At 46.4% G+C, this 27,515-nt stretch overlaps 1 protein-coding gene and 1 long non-coding RNA gene across 25 annotated transcripts in view; one reads left to right on the forward strand and one right to left on the reverse strand.

Annotated features, from left to right (window-relative positions):
- The window catches only part of MAP4 (microtubule associated protein 4), a 207,912-nt gene that overhangs the window by 6,938 nt on the left and 173,459 nt on the right, over nucleotides 1-27,515 (reverse strand). For 13 of the 24 annotated variants that reach the window (XM_040445206.1, XM_040445216.1, XM_040445205.1 and 10 more), the window contains 7 exons: nucleotides 14,564-14,670; nucleotides 13,535-13,750; nucleotides 9,697-9,880; nucleotides 9,070-9,129; nucleotides 8,661-8,953; nucleotides 7,247-7,360; nucleotides 5,174-5,266 (listed from right to left, as the gene is read on the reverse strand). In XM_040445206.1, coding sequence (XP_040301140.1) covers nucleotides 5,174-5,266; nucleotides 7,247-7,360; nucleotides 8,661-8,953; nucleotides 9,070-9,129; nucleotides 9,697-9,880; nucleotides 13,535-13,750; nucleotides 14,564-14,670 — 1,067 coding nt within the window. The remainder of the gene's footprint in view (nucleotides 1-5,173; nucleotides 5,267-7,246; nucleotides 7,361-8,660; nucleotides 8,954-9,069; nucleotides 9,130-9,696; nucleotides 9,881-13,534; nucleotides 13,751-14,563; nucleotides 14,671-27,515) is intronic. The other 11 variants (XM_040445212.1, XM_040445221.1, XM_040445208.1 and 8 more) reach the window with 6 other exon arrangements.
- Nucleotides 218-27,225, forward strand: LOC121011148 (uncharacterized). Its single transcript, XR_005781512.1, has 3 exons — nucleotides 218-231; nucleotides 17,359-17,361; nucleotides 27,129-27,225. It is a non-coding gene; the product is annotated as an uncharacterized LOC121011148 (long non-coding RNA).

Consider the following 27,515-nt stretch of genomic DNA (forward strand, 5'->3'; position numbering starts at 1 on the left):
AATAAATATCTTTGTGAACAGAAGTCATGGCAATTCTGATGACCTCTCAAGCAAAATGCCCAGAACTTCAGTTACCCGGTCAAAGGTTGGGACTGTTTTAAGGTTCCTGAAGCACGAGGCCGGGTTTCCAGGAATGTGACAACGGACCCCCACGAGAGAGCTTACGTGGTTTGTCTCCATATCCTCCCAGCCCTGGCTATTCCCATTAAAAACAACAACGACGCTCTTCCCGTGAGTGGCTGAAGGTGATTTCTGAAAACAGTTCGCTATTTACTTGACCTACAAAATCACACAAGAGGTTCAACATGTGAAACACAGCCCAGGCCATCAAGAATGCACGTATCTGAAATGCCACAAAGTAACTGAATGATGTCACTTTGCAAAAGCAACGTGTGCCATTCTGTTGCTACAATGGTGGAGACAGTGGTGTGCCCAGGCCTAACAGCGGGGCTGGACACAGCGTCAGTGGCCCAAAGAGAGTGTGTAATTTTACTGCACACGCTTAAAAATGCAGAGAGTACTGCTGAACTTAGGGGTTTAGATGTAGATCCTCTGGTCACTGCACATCCAGGTGGACAAAGCCCCCAAGATGTGGTGTAGAACTTAACAGGGCTCATGGTCAGATTGCCACAGTGAGAGACGATCCTTACTGGAAAAGAGCAGATTATTCCTAAACCAGAAGAGGAAGTTGCACAGAAAAAAAAAAAAAAAAAAGATACCCCAGAAGAGACTGAAGGAACAAAAACTTACGGCCCGGGAGTAAATTCTGCATAAAATAAATGCAAATAAAAGTGAAAACAAGAAACCCCACCGCCAACAAAATTCTGCTGATTTATACGTGAAAGAGGCCCAGTCTTGGCTGCTCTGCTCATTATTAAGGATACTAAGCATTTGCACGATGGGCCCAGCGTGGTAGCCTGGAGTTCCACATCTGCCGCGACTGTGCACGACTACAGGCTCCACGAGGCCTTTCACAGATTTGCCATCCTGTCCACATTTGGTGAGCAATCAAGAGGATGAATGGCCTTTTATACAAATGAATCCCGTTGGGGATGGAGACTTGTCTGGGTGTCCTCTACACTTGCCCCTACTTTTGAGGTGGCCAACGGACTTTCATCTAGGTCTGCCCCCCAGGAGCCTTGGAAAAACATCTTGCTACCACGACTGATGGCATGTGTTTAAATTAGGAAAGGACGTCATCTATAGAGGGGCACTGGGTTCTGGGATGAAAATACCACAGTTCCCGTGAGTGGCCCAGCCGCTCCTTGGTTCTGTGGAAGAGCCTGGCTTTCCGCCACAATCAAGTCCTTCATGCGGTGGCCCACGGGGCCCTGCTGGCAGGTGTCATGCCCTTCTGGTGGGGTTTCATCACAGTGCCGTTCAATGGCTACCTTCTAGGACCCCGTCTTCCTTTCTCCAGTATCAGGAAATACGGTTTCCATCGTATTGCAAGAGGATACATGTGATGTCTACTGCATCGTTCTACGTCCACTCGCAGCCCAAGGCCTGGCACAGAGTAACTTCCCATAACCATCAGCTTGCCTGAGCCATCCTCACTGTTTCCAGAACTCTGCTCATACTATTCCGTAGCCAAGCAAGCCCACTGCATTCTCCTCCCCATCCTTCAAAGCCCTTCACAGGTCACCTTCTTCAAAGGCTCTGGCTTCACTCCACCCTTTGGAGGGACATCAGGTTCAGCAGGACACTGACTGCTTCCACGTTCAGTAATCATTTACAAAGTACAATTACCATCTCAACACAACAGCCTCCACTTTGCCTCACATTTCCAACAAGGCCACAATTCTCCCAACAGGGACACAGGGAAGTACTTTTCCCAACCAAACATCTGCCAGCTACTGAGACCAAGACAACACGTGTCCTGCAGCAATGGTGGCAGGCTCATCTTGTGCCACCCTTGAGACACCTGGGAGGCGTTCCAGGGGTCACCCTCCAAGGCCTGGGGCCTGCACATTTCCTGAGACTGTTCTGCGACCGAAGCCACTGGTTCTCTACCTCCTGCCTGGTTCTCAGGTAAAGAATAGTTGATCAGGGGAAATTCTGCTTTGCGGATGTATCCCAGCCAATAAATGAAGAAGGAATGGGAGAACTCGAGCCTCACCATAGTATACCCCTACTCAACGCATGGGTCTAGGTACTGGCCATCAGAGAGTGGGGGCGGGTAGGGGGACCAGACAGTGAAACACAATATGCCTCCTGACAGAAACACCACCACTACCTATAAAAGTCTTGCAAAGAGCTGGGGGAGAAAAAAAAATCAAACCTGAATCAATTTAAAGATATGGAGAGACAAAGGAGTATATTAAATCAAAATACGGGGATATGCAGCAGAAGCCAGATTCTAGGATAAACCACTTAGTTTACTCATTTATAAAGTGCTGCTACAAACAAAAACTGAAGGGTGCCTGTAGAGTAAAAGAAACCGAAGGTTATAAGAGACAAGAGACGCATCAACCAACCACAATTTATGGTCCCTACTTGTATCCTGAGTGTCAGTAGGGGTTTTACACACGTACATTAAAGAGTTATCTTAAAGTTATGAATGGAATATTTACAGATGAATGATGTATCTAGGACTGGCTTCAAAATAATCAGGGTGGGAACACACAGAAGATAAGATTGGCTACAAGGAGGGGCGCCTGGCTGGCTCAGTCAGTGGAGCCTGTGACTCTTGACCTCAGGGTTGTGAGTTGGGTGTAGAAATCACTCAGAATAAATAAATAAAATTTAAAACAAACAAATGATTGGCCACAAGGATAATAAATGAAGCTGGGTACATTGCAGGATTCTTTTCTACTTTTGCATGTATTTGAAAAATGCCTATGATTAACCGTTTTAAAAAGCTGAACTGTGTCCCCCTCACTTAACCCACCACATCTGAGATGTCACTCTGCCTTCTTGGGCTGGTATGTAGAGAATCCATAGTAACTGCCAAACAATCCTCCCCTCCTTCCCTCCCCTGGCCACTTGCCTCCACTCAAAGCTTTAGGGAGCCACGTGCTGCTTCTCTGGCCTATGACGTGTTTCTCAAAGGTCCTCTCCCCGGCAAAGCCCGGCAGCTAGCAGAAGCCATGCCTGTCTCCGTGGTCCTCTTCCCACACACCAACCCCGGCAAGCACGGTACCTCAACCTCGCTGCAGCCGTTTCCGCAATCTGCCCCACTGGCCTGTGAGGACCCGCGGGCTGCTGTGGACAGCAGTACGGGCTGTTGGGATGGCAGTGCCCCCAGGCCTCAGAACTCATGACGCGCACATATCCCCCCTCACGGGGGTGGAATGGAAGAAAAACTGTCACAAAATTTTAAACTGGGGGAAATCTGCTACGTGCCCTGCCCTGATGTCCTCCTGGTTCTCAAAAAAGGGGACATTTGTATGTACACGGGGGCGCCGCGCAGCACTAACTGGGACCCTGCTCCAGCCTCTCATCCGGGTGCTAACTTCAGAATTTCTATACAGGAGGGGATGGGGTCTGCGGGTGACGTGTGACGCTGTTCTACCTGTGCCAGCGGGCCCACTCTTTCTCAGCTGCGTGTCTATCTGTGGTGGCTTTATGGAGGGGCTGAGGGAAACAAGTATGGCCCCTCAGTCAAGGCCGTCTACCTTCATCTCCCCACCTGGAAACACTGCTCACAGGCAGGTTTCCGAATGAGAGGCTGCTTAAGGAAGCCTCCTACAATACAATGCTTAAAAAAAATCTTGGAAGTCACATGTAGGCAATGTGCCAAGACCACAGTAAGTGATAGATAAATGATGTCTATTTTGGGGCGCCCAGGGGCTCAGTCTGTTAAGCGTCCAACTCTTGGTTTTGGCTCAGGTCGTGATCTCATGGTTCGGAAGATCGAGCCCTGAGTTGGGCTCGGTGCAGACAGTGCGAAGCCTGCTTGGGATCCTCTTTCTCCCTCTCTTTCTGCCCCTCCCCAACTTGTGCATGTGTGCTCTCTACCGCATTCTCTCAAAACAAACTTTGAAAAAAAAAATACATGTCTATTTTCCTAGCTTGTACATACAACCGCACACTATACACAAATGTATTTCTGTGTCACACACACAATGACCAGTTCCTTCATAATCTCTGCTCACCTCCTGTTCTCACCTAGGTCAAAAGCCTGAAAGGAAAAGCTGAGGCCGGTGCCTACCTGGGGCCCTCATAAGCTGGATCTTTATCACCTTAACCAGATACTGTCTTTAAACGCTTCACCCACTTCAGCTCATCGCACACCAGGCTGGCTAACGTCTGGCCAGCTACCAGGCCGGCCGAGTACGCCCCACCTCCACGTCAAGAGTGCGCTTTCTACCCACGTTAGAAGAGCCACTGGTGCAAAGTGACTGGGAAGGAGGTGCAAGAAGGGGCCTTGTGTGGGGCAAGACAGGGCTAACCTGAGGCTGATTCCTCACAATACGACCACCGGGCTGGGGAGTGTTTGTAAGCCACAGGCAGGATGGCATGGCCACTGAGGGGACAGGGGGGACAGAGGCCGAAAATGAAAAGGGTGAGCAGAGCAGAACTCAGTCCAGTTTAAGACAGTAAGGAGAAGGAACTGAATGAAACCCAGAGAGACAGAGCAGGATGAGCTCCCTGACTGTGGGGTGGGGAGAGAAGCAGGGGAGAAGCCACGAAGGCAGAGGCTGCATGTGGCCTCTCCATAACACACCTCTGGTGCATGCTGGGGTCCCACCTGCCTGAGTACTGCCACGAGGACACGTGGAAGGTGAACAGGGTGTTCTCTAACATTAGACCAGGGCCTGTTAGCTGGAGTCACTGTGCCCCCAACACAGAGCGTAGGGCTGGCACAGAAGGGCAGTGTGATAAAAGGTTGTCTGGATGGATGGAGGAAGGGGACAAAAAGAAAAGGAGGGGCTGAGGGAGTAAGAGGAAGAAGGACTCAGAACAGGGGAAAGTGGGTGAAAGAGAGCAGAAGGGAAAGAGAAGATGAGAAAAGATGCCAAATGGGCATCACCAGGGTGTTGGTCAGGGGTTCCCCAGAAACAGCTGGTCCTAACACACAGGAGCACTGAGCCTCCTCTCACTTTGCTGGCCTGTGTCTGGAAGAAAGCCCCGAGCCAGGCTGCTGTGGTCCTGGGAGCGCAAGCGGCCCTCTCCCCGGTGCCCCACGGGGCTACGGCTCAGACACCAGCTGCCCAGAGCTCATACTTACATTACCACCTCCAGGGACATGCTTAATATTGTCCTTGGAACCACACTTGGACTGAATATGGCTGTAGCTCACTTTTTTGGAGACTATCTGGACCTGGAGTGTTAGAGAACAGAAAAAAACAACACAAAGGGAGAGGGCTGGTTAGAACCGACACAGGGCAGGCAGTGAGTCCACACGTGATCACAATGACTGACACAGGGTGCCGTTACAACTCCGCCCCCGCCTGCAGGAGAGCAGCTGTGGAAAAGCACAGGGGAAGGAATCTGAAGTGGCAGGACAGGGAGCAAAGACGTGAACAAACAACACGAGCACAGAAGCACATATCGCAAAAGGGCTCCACGGTCCTCATCACTGCTCCTTGGGGCTGGGCCTCATCACTGCTCCTTGGGGCTGGGCCGTGGTGCACAAGGCCCGGCCAGCTGCAGGCCCCAGATGCGCACTCAGGCATGGCCCCGCTCCCGCCTGCTCTCCCTGAGAGCTGAGACACAGTGTCCTGGGACTGCTCTCTGCAAGGATCCTGCTTATCCGGACTGGTCTTCGCTGAAGCTTGGCACTTCCCTTAAATCTGAGGCTGGGAACTGCAGCAGCCAGACCCACTCGGGGAGGCAACGGCTGCTCAGAGAAGTGCTGGGCAGCTGGCTCACAGGGCACAGATCTGATGCTACAGGAAGGAAGGGACAGCATAGCTCAGTTATAAATGCAGATGGGCCAGAGGCCGCTGGAGCCACCATGCAGAATCCGGACACCAGGGGGAGCGCGGGCCACAGCCTCAGCAGCTCCACACTCCACAAGTAGCAGCCCTTGCGTCTGGGGGCTCGAGAAAGCACAGGACCAGAGTGAGCTTCTGGTCTAGACTTTTTTTTCAACTCGACAGTAAAACACCTCTTCCATCCTCCAGATGCCCAGTCCTGTGCCCTGTGAGTTTCATGCGCAGAGAGAACCGGCTCCAAGCAGGGCTGCAATGATGCACAGGCACACTGTCGTGTTTATGAATGGCTCTCCCTGGAATGCGGCCACACAAAGGCCCAGGCTCTAAGGGCTGGAACAAAGAATTCTTTCTGAGCCTTCCCAAGGAGAAACAGTTGCCAGCTTCCTTCCTTCCTTTGCTTCAGAGCCCTTCACAAATGAAGCAGGCCCCAAGCTGAAGAGTTTTCCACTGAACAGAGAAATCCACCCTGAGAGATTCCAGCCCAAATACCTCACTGATTCGTGCCTTCTTTATAATGTCAGTGATGAATAACTGGTCAGCAAACCACTACCCAGTGAAACCCTGCTCTGAACCAGAGACCTCCAGGGCCTCTAGGAGTCACCCAGAAGCCTCACCGAAGGTACAAATTCCTTGCACTGAGACTGTCCATCCTGGTCCCTAAGGGCTGGAGGTTACGGCTTCTCTGGCAGTCCCTGGATGGACAGATGACCTACCTGCCACAGCTAAAAGAAGGTTCTCACAGCAAGCAGGAGGGGCCTGCTTCCAGGGTGTGGAGGCAAGAGGAAAGAACCTAGAGTTTCTGTTTACCTGTGCCCTGCCGGTGGTATGCAATCCCTAGGCTGAGCGGGCTTCCAGTGGGAACGAGCACCTAAACTTTCAGTGAGGAGGTGACATGGGGAACCAGGGCAAATAAAGCTATCTCCATAACCAGCAGGTTACGAAAGGGGCCTTCTAGTTCAATTACAAGCACCAGGGCTCCAGGGTTCCAGGCGCAGCAGAGTAACCAATCCCATGTTTTACTGAGGAAGAACATGGGTGCTGTGTGTGTGTTTGCACACAAAATGGGTGGGTTTCACATCAAGGTCAGTGTGAAGGAAGTGGCTGAAAATTTTTGGATCCATTTTGTCCAGCTGAATAAATATTCCCCAAAGGGTAATGGGCTCCCAAATCTGTTAACTGTCAGGGTTAATACAAAACTTTTTTCTGATGGCTGAGTCATCAAACAGAGAGGAGGGAATGCGGGGGCGAAGTAGAAACTGGTTAAGGATAGGAAAAAAGTGCGATAGAAGGGAAAGTGACTCAGGCTGGAAGAAACAGTTTATCATCTTTCACCTTCAAGAGGTAAAAGTCTAAATAAAACTCACTTTCCCAGCAGGTGGTTTCTGCGCACTCGCAATTGGACCGGCTGTTTTAGTGACTGCATTAGGTTCAGGCTTTCGAGCTGTAGCAGCTGCCTCTGTTTTTTTCTCTATTTTGGCCTGGATGGAGATAAAGGGAGGGCAAATTTCAAACCAAGAGGGTAAGAGCCCAAATGCCAAGAAGGGAAGAAAGCTATAGGGGACTCGAATCCAGGCCAGGCCACCAAGCAGAAGCAGGTCACCCTTGCTCCTAGGAACAAACCGTTTCCCGGGACAAACCAGCCAGAAGGAGGAGCTGCAGACCATAGTCTGGAGACACGAGGACAAGATCGAGACACCATTCCCGGAGAGAAGGAGGGAAGGAGGGCTAAGTTAGGGATTCTCTTCCGAGAGTGTGTTTTCCAGTCACAGTGCTCCCCCACTCAAATGTCCTCCCCGCCCAAGCAAGCTGCTGTAGTCACAGGAGCCACTACTGATGACGGGAAGTGTCACACCACTCACCAGGCCAAGTCACCCAACTCCTCACCAAGACCTCCTGCAATTTTTGCCCAACGAAAGCATAAGAAGAGCACAGGAAGGGGGGGATGGTCACACCATCTGGGTACACCAGAGCCACAGCCTCTTAGCAAAAGCAACTCTTAGGCCCTTATTCCAGACTAATCCCAGTTTGCCATTAGTGTCTTCCAACAGTACCAGGATTCTGCCTCATTCTGGGCCCTGTTCAATGTTTTAAAGGCTCTAGGGTTGAAGAAATTTAAGGATCCTACCCTGAATGGGAGGTGTGGTGTCTTAAGTGCTAGAGAATCACATAGGAAATGAGGTTACTGCTCCATGGACCCAAACTGGGACTTTCGCCACCACCGTTTGCTACACCAGGTCCCATCCCTGCTAATAGCTGACAATTGTGCGGTGGATGTAAACAGAAAATCCTTAAGAGTGAAGCACCTGGCCCTCAACAGCACTCCCCACCACAGCCCTTCTGACAGCTCTTCTTCCCTGCAGCGGGCAGTCACCCCGGCCACAAGGGGGCACCCTAACTTCTTTCAGGCAGACATGCCTCTCCCAAGCCCAGGTTCCCCCTCCTGCCGGTCAGGTCCTGATGCTCACAGCACAGGGGTGGGGAGCACAGCCAGCAGGTCTCACAGGCCAGGGCTTCCCTGTTTGTTTTGTTAAGTACAAGAACCCTTTTGCCTCCAAACCAAAACGTAAGCCTAAAGCCCAAAATCCACACCAGGAGCCCCCCTGATAGAGACGGGAGGAGACAGTCTGCTGCCGGATGGACGTGGAGCCCACGCTGCAAGTCTGTGACACTGAATCCGACGTCATGACAACCCTTCTGCTTTGGTGGGCCCAGGGGTGTGGCGTGGCAGGGAGGGAAGCAAGGGCTAGCATGCCAAGGACCACAAGCTCCAGAACTCACCCGGCCTCCTCCAGGCTGATGCTTGATGTTTTCCGTGGAGCCAACCTTGGAGCGGACGTTCTTCAGATCAGGGGTGGAAGCGTTGGTAGACAAGCGGCTAGGCTTCGGTGCAGAGGAGCTGGGCTTGGCTGACGTGGGCTTCTTGTCCGAGGAAGGAGTCCCAGAGGGCCGAGGAGGGGTGGGTGTGGGCTTGGCTCGGCCGGGGGCCACCCCTGCTGCGGGGGCTGCCCCGGGGACAGTGGTGTTCTTCTTCACTGAAGTGGTGGAGGTGCTCTTGGGGCGACTCAGGTCAGCTGCAAAGAAGTAAGAGATGACAGGGGTTCAGCGGGAGAGAGCAGAAGGGAGCCTGGAAGCTGCAAAGAGGTAGGGGTTTAAATTAGGGTCCCAGGAGGTGGGGGACGGGTGTCACCTGGTGCAGACTTCGTGGCCGTCTTCTTCATGTCTGCAGGCTTTCCCTCAGTCTTGATGGCTGCACAAACATAACACTTTTTACTATTTAATGTTTAACAAAGTGACCTAGTGAATGGCTCATCCAGTACTGAGATTCATTCATTCATTCATTCATTCATTCATTCATTCATTCATTCAACAACTACTGAATGTCCCCTTTGGGGCATGGGCTGTGCTCGTCTCTGGAATAGATTAAGAGTAAATTAGACAGCCAGGTAAAGACTGGGCCCTTATGGAGTACAAAAGGCCACGCACTGTATCCTTACTCTTTTCTACAATCTTAACAGTGCCTTCCACACAGCCTTGGAAGTGGGTTACCAGTACAGGCCTGCGGAACCGAACAACTGACTTCCTATCATGTAAGCCTATGACCACAGTGTGCTGAGTAATGTGAAGTTACTAAGAAGGGAATAGTAATCCTACCTGGGAATTCATGAGAATCCCTTTCACTCAAGAGTTTTCTGAACAGACATACTGGCTAACTGCATGTGAAGATCAGTGTTCCCCGTTAAGGTCTAGTGCACAGAGACAGATCTCTCCTGTCTCCCCACTGGTTCCCGGGGGAAGGAAGGGTGACAGTACTCACTGGTGGGCCTCTTGGGCACAGGTGTGGGGGGGCTCCTGCTGCTTGGCCCAGCTGAGGCAGGAGTGGCAGCTGCTGTGGCTTTTGGAACAGTCTGGGTGCTCTTGGCGCCAGGCCTGAGCGCTGGGGCAGAGGCCGGCTTGGATGGGGAAGCCCGCTTCTCAGGAATCTTCGCCTCTGCAACAGGCTGGTAACAGGGAAGTGGGAATAAGAGCAGCAGGTCAGCAAGAGCCCCAGGAAGTCATGTTAAAGGACAGCAGAAAACAGGGGAACTATGGATTTGGTACTTCTTGGTAGGAAAATTTATACTGCTGAGATCTAAGTCCTTCAGACAAAGTGAGAAGCTGGCCATGTAGGGTGCTGGGCCAGCTGGAGTCAGGAGATGGGGGAGTCTAACTATCTCAATCCAACCTGAACCGGTGAGAATGAACAAACCAGTCAAGTATACCACATCACAAACGAAGTTTGCTGCAGGATCGAATGTATTTAATACATTAAATACATCAGTATTTAAAGACCTGATGAAAGACAAATATACATAAACACCACAAAAAAATTAAAAAATATGTTTAAGCAAATTCAGTCATTCTTTTGGCTAAGATACACCCAGTGAGTGCTGAGCAGAATAGGGCTGCAGATGGAGGGAACACTGGCCTAACCAGTTAGATCCGAAGCCTGAGCTCCAACCCCAGTCAGGCCCCCAACTCACAGTGTGTTTCTGGGAAAATCACAGAACCTCTAAGGGCTTTATTTCCTCATCTGGATAAAGGAGGTCAGGACCAGAGGATCTGTGGGGACCAGAGCACAGAGACGACGAGAAGGGGGCAGGTGGAGGGTGCAGGCCTGACGACCAGAGAGAATGAGAAGCACCGATGTCAGCTGTGACATCAAAAGGGAAAATGTGACAGCAAAAGGGAAAATTCTCTCAAGTGTAGGTGCTTGGCATCTGGGCCCCAGTTGTTCCTCTTCCGTGGAGGCGGGGCATGGCCTTACTAGTAAGGAAGGGAAGGGATCAATTTAGCCTGGTTTCTACAGGAATAGAAGAAGGACACACTCTTTTGATAAGCCTTCCTCAAGAGAGGAAGCCAAAACACAGACAGAGTGGATCCAGCTCTTTTGCTCCAAGAGAAATGGCCACACAGGGCAGTGTGTTGGCAGAGACCAGCAGGACACTGCTTAAATGGAAAATCAGCTTAGGAGGAGCTCAGAAATTAAGGGCTGGCATCCAGTTAAAGTCTAACTGAAAATGCAGGGTAATGGACACTTCTACAAATGAAATCCCTGAAGTATGGTACGAAGAACCCTCAGACTGGAATAAGAGGAACTGTTCAGCTACCAGCTCTGTTCGGAATACATCGTAGGATTTTGTGCAGAGGGGCTCCCTCCTGTCTGCTCAAAACTCTGAGTACTAAACCAGATACTCTGAGGTCTCCTTCAAATTCTCAGTATTCTGACTGTGATTCAGAATAATCTAGTAGGGTCTTCTTTTGCTAGTGGAAGTAATGGTGATAAAATAAGTTGGAAAAAAAGGTTATTAAGGATAGAAGGCTCTTAAAAATGTGACACTCTTTAGCTGCCAGTCTCTTGGTTTCAGCAAGCTACAGAACCAGCCTGCTTTGGTAACTGCCCTTACTCTGCTGTTTCTCAATTCATATTTTCTTCTCTACCAGAGTCCTAGATCTGCTTATTTTTTCTGAGTAAGTTTTTCCTCCTTTGTCTGCTTCTACAATCTTTCTACCAAAATAAAGATAAAAATAAATTTCTTAAGGCTTTATTTCTATCAATCTCTCCAAATATTTTTATCTGTTTCTTGTCTAAAAAACAAGTTTGTAATTGTAATGCAGATCACCTTTTCAGATCAGCTGTGTCTCAAAATGCTGTCTAAAAGCTGCATGGCCAGGAGGGGCACCTGGGTGGCTCAGTTAGTTAAGCAACCAACCCTTGGTTTCAACTCAGGTCATGATTTCACAGTTGGTGAGATCGAGCCCCACGTCAGGCTCTGTGCTGACAGTGTGGAGCCAGCTTGAGATACCCTCTCTCTCTCTCTCTCTCTGCCCCTCCACTGCTTGCACCCTCTCTCTCTCTCTCTTTCTCTTTCTCTCTCTCTCTCAAAATAAGCAAACTTTAAAAATAAATCAATAAATAAAAAATAAAAATAAAAGCTGCATGGACAAGAAAGAACAGTGCTGACAGAGGCCCAAGTATCAGTGTTGGAGTCAGACCAAGTTCAAATACTAGCTCTGTGACTTACTGGCACTGGACCTTAGGAAGGCTATTTCATTGAGCCATGAAATGAGAAGATGAATATCCACATCATGGGTTGCTGAGAGACAGGAGTGAAGGAATTAACAGGCATAAAGATACCAGTACACTGCACTTCGTTTTTATTATTACTGCAGAGTAAAAGTTCACTATACACTGCGCCCCTGCCACTGTCCTGTCAGCCCCAGGATTTGTTGTACCATAGCTCTAGTCACTTTCCCTCTACTCGCTCTCTTTTTAATGTTTATTTTATTTTTTATTTATTTTTTCAACTTTAAAAATTTATTTTGCGAGAGAGTGCAAGCATGGGAGGGGCAGAGAGAGGGAGAGAGAATCCCAAGCAGGCTCCCCCACTGTCAGTGCAGAGTCCGATGCCAGGCTCAAACCCATGAACCGTGAGATCATGATCTGAGCCAAAATCAAGAACCGGACGCTTAACCGACTAAGCCACCCAAGCGCCCCTAATGTTTATTTTTGAGAGAGCGCAGTGGGGGAAGGGCAGAGAGAGGGGGACAGAGTATCTGAAGCAGGCTCTGCACTGACAGCAGTGAGCCTGATGTGGGGCCTGAACTCACTCATGAACCGGGAGATCATGACCTGAGCCGAAGTCAGACACTTAACCAACTGAGCCACCCAGGTGCCTTTCCCTCTGCCTATGCAAATAAATTGTCTTCTAACAGTTAAGAAAAGCAGTCAACTGGGTAAATCAGGGTCAGAAAGCTTCATGAGATTTTATCATTCTTAATCTATGATAGGATTTCTCATAGAAATTCTTGGCCATAGCAATTTCTTGGCCAAGGTTCCAGCCTATTCTACAATTCCTAGGTTCCACCAATTTTCTTTACAAGATTAGATTGATACACTACCATTTTAACATGGGAAACTATTTCCCACCATGAATTTAAAGAATAACACCAAGCTGACCTAAAGGCCCTTCTCAAATAAAACAAAATGTTAAGGAAGAAAGCCACAGACGCAATCTGCCCTTCTAGGACAATCCTGTGAAGCCACTGCTGCCCAAATTGACTGATTTCTAGGCAATAATGTGGGTGACCTGAAAAACTGGAAAACTGCAGAGGGAGAGAGGGGGCCCAATGTCAAAAGCAAAGGAAGTTGTCACATGATGTTGGAACCTACAGAGATCAGTCAGAAGAGCTTTATCCAAAAAAGTAATGGGTAAAAATCACTTCTGTAGGAGGATTAAAGAGAAAGACAAAAACCAAATTTTAGGAATTCGATGGGAGAATTCTACCAAAAAGGGGTTAATCTAACGGGGTGTGGAGTGGGGCAAACTGGCTAACAAGTGTTCAAACCGTGAAGAGCAGGAGGGGCTGGGAGAAAGGAAAAGAAACCCAAGCAGATGCAGTATTGCCTCCAGGCAGGGGCAGGGAAAGGTACAAGGTCTGAAAGGCCTTCAGATGTTATGGCTGCATCCTGGGCCCCAAATGATTTTCAAGTCGCCTTTCCCCACTTCCCCCAATTCCAGCAGCTTGATTCCGCTGTCTGGGAGCAATGAGAGCCGATCGGACACTCAAAGGGGAGAACTTTTCCCTGGCAGAGTGCTTAGGTGGCCACTTACCTTAGGTTTTGCGTCTTTTGAAGGTAAGGTGGAAGGCCTGGCAGTGGTGGCGGCAGGGCGTTTGGGCGGGGCAGCCGGCACTAAGCCCGCAGCGAGGCTCATGGGTTTTTTATTCGACCCACCAAAGGTGGCGGGAGCCGGCTGCTTGGGGAGAGGAGTGGGCTGAGTTTTGGCTTTCGATGTTGAAGTCTTTGCAGGTTGAGTGGTGGCCAAAGGCTTTAAGTTGATTTGTTGGTGGTGTTTTTTTTTTTTTTTAAAGGTCAACATCAAACACACAAACAAAAATAAAAACAAATTAAAAAAAAAAGTATAAATTGCACAATTCAAAGTAAAATTATAAGCAATGAGGATCTATGCAACTGAAAAGCAGCATTCCGTTATTCTGAGCTTGGTTAATAGTGGAAAGAAACCATGAGAGAAAGAAAACCGGGAATTCATTCTTACTGTTTCACAAATTCTAGCAGTTTGGCACCTGAAGACTTAAATTCAGTGACAGCTTTAAACAATTAGCTTTTGGTGGCTGCTATAATAGTTTTAGGAAGAAAAGCCACCAGCAGGTGATTAAGCTGTTATTATTTGTACCTTGATGAGGCAACATCAGCATCGTTTTAGGACCACACTGAAGTGTGGCATTTCTACTCTGCAGTAAGTACCAGTAAGTGTGTGAAGCCTTGATCCACCTTAAAAATCTGTTTTCCCTTTTCATGAATGCAGATTGCAGAATTTATTTCCAAATAGTTTTGCAAACCCCTTTATTGTTGTTGTTAAGGGAAGCAGAAACACCCTCTACAGAATATTTCTACACATATTCAAGATAATGGGGTCAAGGGAAGAGATTTTAAGGGTTGAGTTAGGCTACTATGGTAAAATAGGAACATAAAATATTTTCTAAGAAGGTCCAAAACTGGGGAAGGACCTACTAATAGCTCAGAAAAAAGAAATTCCATTCACAATCCAAGCAACAGTAGCAGAAGGTACGGTTTTAAAAAATGATATTGGTAGAAGAGAACCCAGCATTGCGGCACCTACCTTTGTTTTCTTCTCTGGGCTTGGTGGGAGCTCCTTGTTTGGAGGGGCAGTGATGTCATTTCCGGTCACACTCCCAGCAGGCCGTCCTTCTTCAGGCTTACTTATTCCTAAGAGGGGGAACAGTTATGCTAAGCAAATGTTTTTCATACCCATTTCGAAAATGCAAGTCTTAGTGGAGACAGACACTGACTAGCACTTCAATCTGAACAAAATCCACAGGGCTGTGCTCTGAAATGTGGATAAGACTCCCGAGTTCCTCTCATTGTGTCAGGACCGTTTCAGATTCCACAGATTCAGGCAGCCTGTCCCTGTGGAGAAGCAACCTAAGTGGGATTTGCACAGACGACCAATGGAAGGAAATGGCCCTTGAAGTTTGGTTTCCCTTCCCTGGAGACCAGCAAAGGGGCTCTGTCACCCAACCACTAACTCCCGGAGCACACAGGGGACAAAACCCTCTTCTACTAGAGTTTATCTCTTGGAATAAAGGTTGCTGAAAGATGGGATAAGAGCCAGAAGATCACCCAATGTCCTCCCCTTATTTCCTTTCCCTGTAAAGCACCACTTTATGGAGGATGTGAGATTAACTTGATCTGGTTCTAGCAGTGACCCAGATTTCCAATAAGGCCGAGGAGACCCATGAAATCAGACCCAAGGCCAGAAATAGTCTACCACCTAAGGCTATATGCCCAGCAGTACCGCTGTGGGGACGTAATTCCAGATTTCAATAGGGCTACACCTGAAAGCATTAAAATACCATGAAATTTATAATCTGGGTGTGGGAAAGACCTTTCTAACTGGCACAAAATCCAGAAGCCAAAGAAGATCAGTCTAAGGAAAAAGTTTCAAAAACTTCAACGACCACAAAAAAGAAAGAAAGAAAAGAAGAAAAGCCAAAAGGCAAATGATAAACAGGAAAAAAATTTTGAACCTCACATCAAAGACAATGAGCTTATTATATATAAAATACTCCTACAAATCGCTAACTTCTACAAAAGCCAATAACCCACTGGAAAAATGGCCCAAAGGATATGAACACAGTTTACAGAAAAAGAAATACAAACTGAAATACAAATTGAAAATAAAAGATGCCCAATTTTTCAGAGAAATGAAAATTAAAACCACACTGAGATGCCATTTTTAACCTAACATATTGTCAAAAGTCCTAAAATGTGAAAACAGCCAATGGGGATAATATGAGGATACCTGGGGCTGGTGAACGTGTGGAATGGTACAGTTCCTATGCAGGGCAATCTACCAGTGTCTCTGAAAACTGTACTGTAAATTCTAATCGAGAAATTCAATTTCCAGAAATTTATCTTAGAGATATATTCACACAGCAGCAAAATGGCAAATGTATAAGGCCTTTCATCAGAGCATTGTTCCTAACAGCACAAAATGGAAACAGCCAAAGTCTGTTAATAGAAAAGTGGTCAAAGCATCACGGCAAAGTATCAGATAATCTCAGCATCTGAAAACATAAAGCATGACCGATACGGAATCATCTCTATTAAGTGAAGAAAAAAGGAAGGTGCAGAATAGGAAGGCAACATGAAACCATCTGTCTAGAGAAAGGAAGGGGGCAAAATAGATTTCTAATGCAAATACACTTGTGCATGCATTCTAAAAACACCTTAATTTGGGGAAGGGGGAATGGGGCACAGAATTAAGAGGGCAGGAGGCTTTATTTTAAACATTTTAAAACATCATTTTGAAGAAATTACATTGATTAAAAGTTGCAAAGAAATGTACAGGGAGGTCCTGTGTACACTTCCTCCAGCTTCTCCCAGCGCTGACACCCTGCATTAGCACATTACTCTATCAAAACCAGGAAACTGATACTGGTACAACCCATAGAGCTTGCTCAGATGTTTCCAGTTCTACATGCAGCACTCATTTGTGTGAGAGTGTGTGCGTGTGCACGTGCGCACATATGCGGTGCCATGCAATTGTCGCATGTGGAGCTTTATGTAACCACTACTAGCAATCAGGACAGATCAATGTTCCATTAACACAGGCTCCCTCCTGTTACCCTTTTATAGCCACCCCACCCTCCCTTCCTTCCTTTCCTAATCCCTAAATCTCTGGCAACCACTAATCTGCTCTCCATCCCTATAATATTATTTCAAGACTATTATGTAAATGGATCATACAGTATGTTACCTTTTCTGTCCGGCTTCTTTCACCCAGCATAATGCTTTTGAGATGTTACAACAACTGGTGTTGTTGTATGCATCAGTAGTTAGTTCCTTTTGACTGCTGATGATATGCCAGATATTCCATGGTACAGCTCTAACCACAGTTTCACCATTCGCCTGCTACAGTTACAAACATTTGTGTACAGGACTTTTATTAAAATAGTGTCACTGTTAGTGTATGGACATGCAGTGAACTCCATCCTGTGACTTTGCTGAAATTACTTATTAGTTCCAGGAAGGTTTTTTTTTTTTCCTTGGTAGATTCCTCGGAATTTTCTATATAGACAATCATGTCATCTGCAAAGAGAGCCAGATTTCTTTCTTCCTTTCTAATCTATATGCCCTTTTATTTCCTTTTACTTTATTGTGCTAAACAGAACTTCCAGTATTGGGTTAAGTAGGAGTGATGAGAGCAGGCATCCTTGCCCTGCTCCTAGTCTTTTTTTTTTTTTTTTTTAAATTTATTTTTGGGACAGAGAGAGACAGAGCATGAACGGGGGAGGGGCAGAGAGAGAGGGAGACACAGAATCGGAAACAGGCTCCAGGCTCCGAGCCATCAGCCCAGAGCCCGACTCGGGGCTCGAACTCACGGACCGCGAGATCGTGACCTGAGCTGAAGTCGGACGCTTAACCGACTGCGCCACCCAGGCGCCCCGCCCTGCTCCTAGTCTTAACAGGGAAAGCACTCAGTATTTCACTACTAAGTATGATGTTACGGTTAGGTTTTCTGTAGGTGAGGAAGTTGATCAAGTTGAGAAAGTTCTCCCTCTTATCTTTGATGAGTGTTTTTTCATAAATGGGTGATGAGTTTTGTTGAATGCATTTCTGCACTTATATGAATTTTCTTCTTCAGACTGTTGATATGGATAACCTTGATTGGTTTTTGATTACAGGACTAGCCATGTAGATCTGGAATAAATTCCACTGGTGTTGTGTATAGGTAATTTTATATATTGCTGGACATGTTAATATTTTGCATCTACATTCATGAGAGATACTGGTCTGTAGTTTGTTGTATACTGTCTTTGTTTGGTTTTGGTATCAGATAAATACAGACCTCATAAAATGAATCAGAAATATTGCCTCCTCTTGTATTTTCTGGAAGAGAATGTGCAAAATTGGTGTTAATTATTCTTTAAATGTAGGATGAACCCCTACAGTGAATCCCTCAGCAACTTTTTAATTAAGAATCCAATTTTATTAATGGTTATTCAGGTTATCTATTTCATCTTGGTTGAGTTTTGGTAATTTGTGGTTTTCAAGGAATTTCCTCTGAGCTGTTGAATTGGGAGTGTAAAGGTGCTTCCAGTGCTCACTTGTTATCCTTTTAATTGCCATAGTGATGTCCCCTATTCCTGAGGTTAGTGGTTTGTGTCCTCTTTTTATCTTTGTCAATTTTGTTGAAGATTTACCAATTGTATTGGTATTTTTTAAGAACCAGCTTTTGGCTTAATAAATTTCCTTTGTTGTTTTCTTGTTTACAATTTCACTGATTTCTGCTTGCTTCGGATTTATTTGTTCTTCCTTTTCTAGTTTCTTGATGTGGTAACTTAGGTTATTGATTTGAGATCTTTTTTCTAAGGTAAGCACATAGGGCTATAAATATCCCTCCCAGCACTGCTACAGCTGCATTCTACAGATTTTGAGATGTTCTATGTTCATTTTTATTCAGTTCATTTTATTTTTAATTTAAATTTTTATTTATTTAACATTTATTTATTTGGGGCAGGGAGAGAGAGGCCAGGAGGTGGAGGGGGGGGGGGCAGGGAGGGCGGGCGGTGGGGAAGAATCTCAAGCAGGCTCTGCACTATCAGTGTGGAACCGACGTGGGGCTAGAACTCATAAACCATGAGATTATGACCTGAGATGAAATCAAGAGTCAGATGTCTAACCAGCTGAGCCACCCAGGTGCCCTTTAAGTTTTTATTTTAGTTCTAGTTTGTTAACATACCGAGTAATATTAGTTGCAGGTGTACAATTAAACATTTCCATACAACACCCTGTGCTCATCACAAAGTTCATTCTATTTGTTTTTAAAAAATTTTTTCCTAAATGTTTATTTTATTTTATTTTTTTTAATTTTTTTTTCAACGTTTTTTATTTATTTTTGGGACAGAGAGAGACAGAGCATGAACGGGCGAGGGGCAGAGAGAGAGAGGGAGACACAGAATCGGAAACAGGCTCCAGGCTCTGAGCCATCAGCCCAGAGCCCGACGCGGGGCTCGAACTCACGGACCGCGAGATCGTGACCTGGCTGAAGTCGGACGCTTAACCGACTGCGCCACCCAGGCGCCCCACCTAAATGTTTATTTTTAGAGAGAGTGCGAGAAGGGGAGGGGAAGAGTGGGTGGGGGACAGAGGATTTGAAGCGGGTTCTGTGCTGATGGCAGCGAGCCCAATGTGGGGCTCAAACCATGAGATCGTGACCTGAGCCGAAGTGGGACGTTAACTGACTGAGCCACCCAGGAGCCCCAAGATTTTTAAGTAATCTCCACACCCAACATGGGGCTGAAACTTACAACCCTGAGATCAAGAGTTGCATGCTCCACTGACCAAGCCAGCCAGACCCCCTCATTTTATTTTTAATTTTTCCTGTGATAACTTCCTCTTCAACCATGGACTATTAAGATGTGTACTCTAATTTCCAAATGACTGAAGATTTTCCTGTGGCCTATTATTGGTTTCTAATTTGATTCCTTATAGCCAGACAAAATATTCTGTATGATTTTAACCTTTTAATAAAGTACTGAAGTTCATTTTATGGCCTAGGATCCATCTTGGCAAATGTTCCATAGGTGCTTGAAAAGAATATAGCCACTTAAAAAAATTAATGTTAACATGATATATCTTTTTCCATCTTTAACTTTCAATCTACCTTCCTTAGGACTGACATACATTTCTTTCTTTCTTTTTTTAATTTTAGAAAGAGTGCACATGCTAGTGGGGAGAGGGGCAGAGGGAGATAGGGAGAGAGAGAGAGAATCTTATACAGGCTCCAGGCCCAGCTCGGTCCCACGACCCTGGGATCATAACCTGAGGCAAAATCAAGAGTCAGACGCTTGACTGACTGAGCCACCCAGGCATCCCTGATATGCATTTCTTGTACACTGCGTGTACTTGGGTCATTTTTTAAAAATCTACTCTTCTAATCTCTGTCTTCAATTGTAGTATTTAGACTATTTGCATTTAAAGTAATTACTGATCAGTTAGGGTTTATATTGTCATCTTGGTATTTGGGTGTTTTCCCCCCTCTAGACTTTAATTTTAATTACGTGGAAACAACATAATTTAGTACCAAATGTTTAAGCATCCATTATAATTGCTTAACAGTGGAATCGGCATTATTCAAATCTGATCAGCTATACAAAACTCATCAATCTTTTCTTTAGAAAAAAGGTGGTAGAAATCCCAAAGAACTAGTTAAAGGTCACCTTTACTCATCTAGCACCACAATTCCAGTCTTAGTCCATCTCAAGCGGCTGGAAAAGAGGAAGGGAAGAAGTGAGGATGTTGGAAAAGGAGAGTTCTTAACTTGTGGCCCCATCTGTGCTCAGAGGCAGCGCAGGTTCGAGCAGAGAGGAAAATCTCTGAGGCCGGAATTTAAAACGAAAGCTTTCGGCTCAGATGGTAAGGAGGCCCTCCATAACAGCAGAATCAGCAAATCCAGAAGGCAGTGCTGGAGTCCGCCTCATAAAGCAGGGGGCTTCTTCTTGTATCCAAGTCCTTTTCAATTCCTTCAAGTTTTTAAACCAGGTTTGCTATGTCATGGTTCTGGACCAGATACATTCCAACTAGGGGGCCACACGTATTTCCAAGCAGGAACTGGAGCATGGTGTCAATGAGGAGGGCACAGAGGGCGGCTCTGTTTTTTATTATTTGTTCCCTCTGTTTCTTTTGCCTTCCCGTGGGCTACTTGAACATTTTTTAAAATTCCACTTTTATTTTTTAATGTTTTTGAGTGTACCATTTTACTTACTTCTATTTAGGATCTTTTATCCTCCCTGCTTTTTAAATGTAATTTCTTAGGTATTTCCTTCTCAGACATCGAGCACCACATCAGATGGTACAATTTTTGCTTCGATCATCAAATAAGATTTTTAAACTTCATGAGGACAGTCTATTTATGTTTACTCCTATTTTTACTCATTCCATTGTTCTAATTACTTTTTCATTTCTGAAATTCCAAGCCTCCTTCTGTTATGATATCTTATTTTTTTGGAAAGCTTCCTTTAGCCACTCTCTAAAGGGATGTCAGCAAGCAAAAATCCTCTTAGTTTTCCTCTTAGAATGTCATTACTTTCCCTTTTTTCCTGAAGGATGGTTTTGCCAGATATACAATTTGCAGTTGACTATTCTTTTAACACTTGAAAAACGTTGTGCTACTTCCTTCTGCCCTCATGGTTTCCGGTAAGAATCACAACGCCATTTGAACTGCTATTCCCCAATACAGATATGTTAGTTCTCTACAGTTGTTTTCAAGATCTTTTTTCTTTGTCTTCAGTTGGCAGAATTTAATTATAATATGTCTTGGTGTAGATTTCTTTGGGTTTTTTCTCTTGGAGGTTCATTCAGTTTCTCCAATCTTTAGGTTTATGTCTTTTGACAAATTTGAGGTGCTTTCAGTCATTATTTCTTCAAATAATTGTTCAGCCTCACATTTTTTTCTCCTCTCCTGGGATTCCAGTGATACAAATGTTAGATCTTTTGTTATTGTTATAGAAGGCTCTGAGGAGCTGTAATTTTTTCTATTTTCTCTCTTTTGTTCAGATGGACTAAATTCTATTGATCTGTGTTCAAGTTCACTGATTCTATTCTCTGACATTTCCAGTGTACTATTGAGCCCATCAGACATGTTTTTTTATATGATTATTGTATTTTTCCTATCCATAATTTCCATCTCCTACTTTTTAATAACTTCTATTTCTTTGCTGAGATTTTCTAGTTTTTCCATTGTTTCAAGACAATCCATTATTGCTTGTTGAAGCAATTTTATAATGGCTGCTTTACAATCCTAATTTTGTATGATATCAGGTAATCATTGTTTAAATTCAGTGTGCATGTTCTGGCTGTAGTTTCAATAACAATTTAGTCTCCAGAGCCCTTGTAATGCAACTGTGGACTGCTGTGTTCTTCTGGCTTCATGAGAATGTCACTCAGTCCCGGCTGGTAGTTCCAGCAAGGGATGAAGCCACCTCCCTGGGCCAGATGGTTTCACTAGGTGAGGGTTGAGTGATGCCAGACCCACAGAATGCAGAGAGTTTCTCCTGGCCTGTTCTCTGGCTGCCTGGTGCTGGCATACTTCTTGTTCGATCTCTGCAGGTGCCACTGGGAGCAGGAGGCGCCCACCTGGCCTTTTGCTGCTGGAGGGAAGGGTGTATAGGAGGAAACCTCCCAAAGTCCCCTTCTGTTCCTGGGTAGAAGGCTAGAAGACATCAGGCCTATAGGTGTCACTGGTGCTGTCACCTGTGGGGGACTAGGGATAGATTCTCCTGCCAGTGTGGATGGATTGTATTTTGCTGTCAGGTGTGGAACAGGTGACAGGTGGGCCCTCATGAGCACTGCTCAGCAGGACTGAGCCCACTACTGCTGCTGGATATGAGTAGGGGAATATGGCTTCCCTTTCCTAGTCTTTTGGCAAGAGAAAGTAGGCTTTTTATTCTTTCTTTTTTCCCTTCTCTTCGCCTTTCTTTTCTCTTTCTTTTCTTTCTTCTTCTTCTTCTTCTTCTTCTTCTTCTTCTTCTTCTTCTTCTTCTTCTTTTTGGTGGGGGAGGCTTGGGGGCGGGGAGGCATCTATGCTTGTTGGCACTTCTGGGTTGCAGGCACTCTCCAGGGCCCAGCCCTGGGTACAGGGGAGATTAGAAAGAAAACCCAGGGGTCTCAACGTACACTGTCCTTCCTTAAGCCCTGAGTTCCCTACCCAGTCCGTCCTCTCCTTTCCACCTTTCAGATTCCTTTTGTAATTGTCTGCTGAATTCTTTTCAGAGTATTTAGCTGTACTTAGAGGAAAGAAGCAAGGAAAAGTGAATCAAGTGGTCTTGTCTTGGTAGGAGATTTTCTAATTTATAGCAGTTTGTACTTTTTGATGTTTGAAACTCTATGTATTATGAGTCAAAACTGAATTTGCTTAGTTTTAAAAATATGAAGAAAGAAAAGAAAAACACACAAGGTTGGTGAATGTCTTTTTTTCTATAGCAAGCTGAAAGAACATCTTACCAAATGTGTGATATGTTGCCATTAGCCCCAGATCACTACGCACATTTTTCAGCAGGCCCAGGATTGTTCAGTAAACATCTACACAAACTCCCACTGCCTATGACATAAGCATGCAACACCTCAACCTACATCGCTGCCACCCAGTGAAAAACACCTGACGTACACAGAAGCAGAAACTGCTACCTCCCTCCCAGACGGTGCTTCTCACCATGACCCTCCACCTTTGGCTCAGGGGTCTATGCCAGCCAATTGCTAGAGACCACTACCCAAATGTCCCTACAGTTTTGAAAAATAATGCTCAAAACAGAACTTGTAACTGCTCCACAAAACTACTTCCTTCTGTTGGATCTTTCCAGTATCTGCGTTACTACCTGCTGGGAAACCCAGGCTCAGTATAATAGCACTAGCTTCGACTCCTTTCTCTCTCTCTCTCTCTCTCTCTCTCTCTCTCTCTCTCTCTCTCACACACACACACACACACACACACACACACACATACACACATACACACACCTTCCACATTCAGTTTTCAAGTTGATTTCACCTGTTCTATTTCCTCATTCATGTCATCAGTATTTCACTTGCAATGACTACATGAGACAAGCTATTATTGTCACAAGGATTTCTGCTTTCAATCCTCTGTTTTCCAGTTCATCCTGTCTACTGAGTCATCCCAAAGCTGACTTTGGGCCACTTCATTGTTATAGGCAGCCAGCAGTTTTTTAAAACATCTTAAGGGGCATTTGAAGTTTGGGTTCCAAATAATTTTCTAGAGGTGTTCTCCCATTATTTCCGGCCACATATGTATGGATGGCTTTGACATGTTTGCTCAACCCACATTCTTTTCCCAAGAAGTCTCCAGGTGAATGAGGTGATCAGATATAAGGGATGTAAGGTAGCATAAAGTGGGGCACAAAGCCCAAACCATGGCAACCCAGTGTCTGTGTGGACCAGAGTCACCAAGGAAAGAAAATGTATGAGATGGCAGAGAAAGCAGTTTCCAGCAGGGAAGGGAATGGAACACAATGCTTAGGGTGAAGCAAATGTCCTAAGAGGCACATAATGGCTGCGGCCCGACTACGCTTCCTGCAATTGGATTCCCTGAGACTCCCTGTCAATAAACACCTTTTTATAAATTTGAGTTCCTCTGAGTGTGTTTCCGTTCTTTGAAATTAAATAATCCTTACAAGAGTACCCTATGAATACTGGTCATTGTTCTTTTACCTAACAATGAGCTATCTAGGCTCCCTTACGTGAGTCCCTTTGCCTGGAAGGCTTTCCCTTGCAAAGTTAGGCACCAGGACTTCCGAACCACCTCCTCCAGGTAGTTTCCATGATTCACGACTCTCTCACTGCTCCATTCCCCCACCCCAATTTGATCATAACTTGCTTGAGAATGTGGGCAATATCCAGCGCCTAGACAGTGACTGACATATCGTAAGCATGAATCTTTATCTGTTTTTATCTACACAGCGCTTAGCAGAGTCGACACTTAAACATTTTATTAGGTGCACACATTAGTGAGGTTTGCAGGTTACCTGAAATTTTTTCCTGCCACCATGAACTTCTGTTAGTGTGAACTAGGATAAACTTGCTTTGAAATAAACAAAAATCTGCACTCATTACCACCTAGAAGGTATAGGGCACCAAACCGGGAACCAGCCCATCAACAGGAAGACGACAGAACCCTATTCACAAGGGGCTTACAGTTCTGCCACAGCTAGAAGTGAGCAACGGCACAGAGTATCTGCGTGCTTGTCATCCTGGAGACATACATCACAGAGGAAATAGGAAGCTTATAGGAAGCTTCTTTGTCCACCTCCGTTAAAAAAAAAAAAGGCAACCCCCCCCCCCCAAAACCCAAAAAAACCCCGTTGGTCTTCTAGGGCTTTTCCACTTACCCTTCCCCGAGAAAATACTTGAAAATGAGTAAAAAAAACTTCATGAAAACGTACCGAGAGGAATAAATATTAGGAGAAGAGGCGATTTTTTACAAACAAAACACATGGTTTAAATCCCCATGAACCAGCTTGTGAATCAGAGTCCTTTGTGCTCAAACTGGACTGGGAGGAAAACCAGCTTTTGTAGACCACCAACAATAAGCTCCATGGGGGGCTGGGGGGTGGGGAAGAGGAGGGCCAGGAAGAAAGACACAGGAGGCAGCCACAAAGCCTGTGACATTTAGCGGTTTATTAAGTGCAAGTCTCTCCTTCTCTCTCCTTTCCCTTCTCCCCACAAATTCTCCCCACCTGCATGCAGAAAGAGAAGACTAGAAGCAAGACTGGGTCAAACATGAAGAACAGGAAGAGAATATTAAATAGCCAGCTTTAAAAGGCTCTTTTTCCACTTGAACAAAAGTAAAATGTTCTCACAAGCGAAATGGAAAACAGAGCTTGCACCCAGGCTGTGCTACTTAACGAGAGGAGGTTTAGTGCTGATACGCCCATTGTGAGTCCACACAGTGGCGGATTTTCAAGCAAGGAAATCAATCAGTTGTGATTGGATGATTTGGGGCTCAGGAATCATCTGGTTCAAGCCAACAGGGAGCTGAGGGGGTGGCAGGATGGGGGATGGGGTGGGTAGGGTGACATGAGGTCAAGCAAGGGGTCTATTTCTTATGTCCACCACCCTCTGACCCCATCAGCCCACGTCCTCAGTCCCCACTATCCATCATGCCAGCAGACATTCAGGCTGACCTAGCTGGATTCACTTTGTCTACTTTCTCGCCTCACTCCCGGCAACCTTCCAATGCAAAGAATTCTGCTTTCCCCGGCACACAGACTCCAGCGGTAATAAAGGCGCCTAACGCTCCTGCCGGTAATCTGTCACTTTGGTTCCCTCCTTGCTGTCTGCTTGTTCCCCATGGAGGCAAAATTTAGAAACATACCATCACGTGGGGTCTCTTCACACAGGAACGCTGGAGTGCTCTGGGTTGCAGTGACCTCAATTTCTTTCTTCCCTGCCAGAGCCGTCTGTCCTGGCTGTTTCTCACCTCCTTGGCAGACTGGGGAGCATGAATCCGTTCTGGTTTCACTAACATCTTCATGTCCTTTTTCCTTGCTGCTTACTTCAGGAATCTGCTCCAGCTTACCATGGAGATGCAATCCAGCGGTGCCCAGTTCCTTCTTCCCAGAGCTGCTGCCGCTGCTGTTGCTGACGGGGGTCAGTTCTTCTCTCTTCTTGGCCACAGGTTCCTCACAGATGAAAGGAGGTACCTCTTCAGTAGATGGGATGGGCAACTCCCCAGGGATCAATTTGTAGCTAGCTGTCTGTTCCTCAGCCACCGTCATGGAGCGCTTTATGGCAGGAGCCCCCAGTTTCCTGGGCGTAGGACTTGGCATTGGGCTGCTGGTAAGAGGCAGCAGGCCAGAAGAAAGCTCTTCTCGGGCAGGGAGTTCAGGATATTTCTCTGCAAGGTTGACAGCTGGGGGAACCGAGAGGTGAGAACATTCAGACAGGGCCCGGCGCATTGCTTTTTTCTGCTGGGGTACTTGGTTGAGCAAAGCCCCCTCTTCGGGAGAATTCAATTTCTCCAGCTCCTTCTCGTGGTCTCTGTCATGAGAGCTGTCATTTACGTATTCCTGGGTGAACTCCACCATAGTGATCGGTGGAATGGCAGTGGGTGAATGCTCAATAGTGGGGGCTGGGCGCGCTATAGCCTCAGATAGTGAGGGCTTACATTCGAGCAGCCCAGAGTGATCATTCACCACCCCAGGCACCCGGCAGCCAGCAGTGATGCCATTCTCCTTTCCCGGAGTTGCTTCCCTCAAGCCCTGAGCCACTGGATGAAAGTTGGGGTTCCAAACACTGGTTTCTTGCTCAACATCCCGGGTGGGGATGTCAGCAGCCCCAGGGAAATCCAGATCTGGCTGGCTCTTGGTCTCTGGCCCATTCTTCCCTGCCACCTTCCCCTGAACTGTAGAGGCTTTGTTCTCATCTGGCCCCTCTCCGGGTCCCACACGGAACTCAGCTGTCTTCTGGTGTACCGAGTTTCCCTCCAAGGAATGGCAGGTTTCTGAAATCACATACCTGCTCTCAAGGTGACCCGAGGTTGCCTGACACTCCTCGTCCTGCACCTCAATGCTGAGCTCTTTGTCTAGCTTCCCCTCAAAGAAGCAGAGCTTTTTCTGCTCCAGGAAGCTGGCATTCTTCACAAGCCCGTCTTTCAGCTGCCCGTCCATGCTGACGTTCAGTCCGATTTCATTCAGTTTGCCCTCTGTCCTCTGCCACTCAAATCCAGCTTGGTTGATTTCTTTTGGGGGGTCCATTCGGCACTCTGCAGGCTTGCCCTTACAGAGCTGGCTGTAAGCGGCAGTGCGAGAGGCAGGCTGCTTGTCTGAGAGCGACATCGTCTCTTCGACTGCTCTCCCCCCTCGCTCCTGGAGCTCTAACACCACCTACGATCACACAGAGCTGGCAGTGACATCACACCAAGTCCCCAGTATTCATGACAAACCTGTCTTCCCCCCAAAGATCCTCTCTCCTCTAGCAGCTGGGTGCTAAATGTATTTACTAGTGTGAAAGAAAAGAACGAAAAAGAAAGA

This window comes from Herpailurus yagouaroundi, unplaced genomic scaffold, assembly GCF_014898765.1.
Source record: "Herpailurus yagouaroundi ecotype Mexico unplaced genomic scaffold, PumYag 193, whole genome shotgun sequence".
Classification (NCBI taxonomy): domain Eukaryota; kingdom Metazoa; phylum Chordata; class Mammalia; order Carnivora; family Felidae; genus Herpailurus; species Herpailurus yagouaroundi.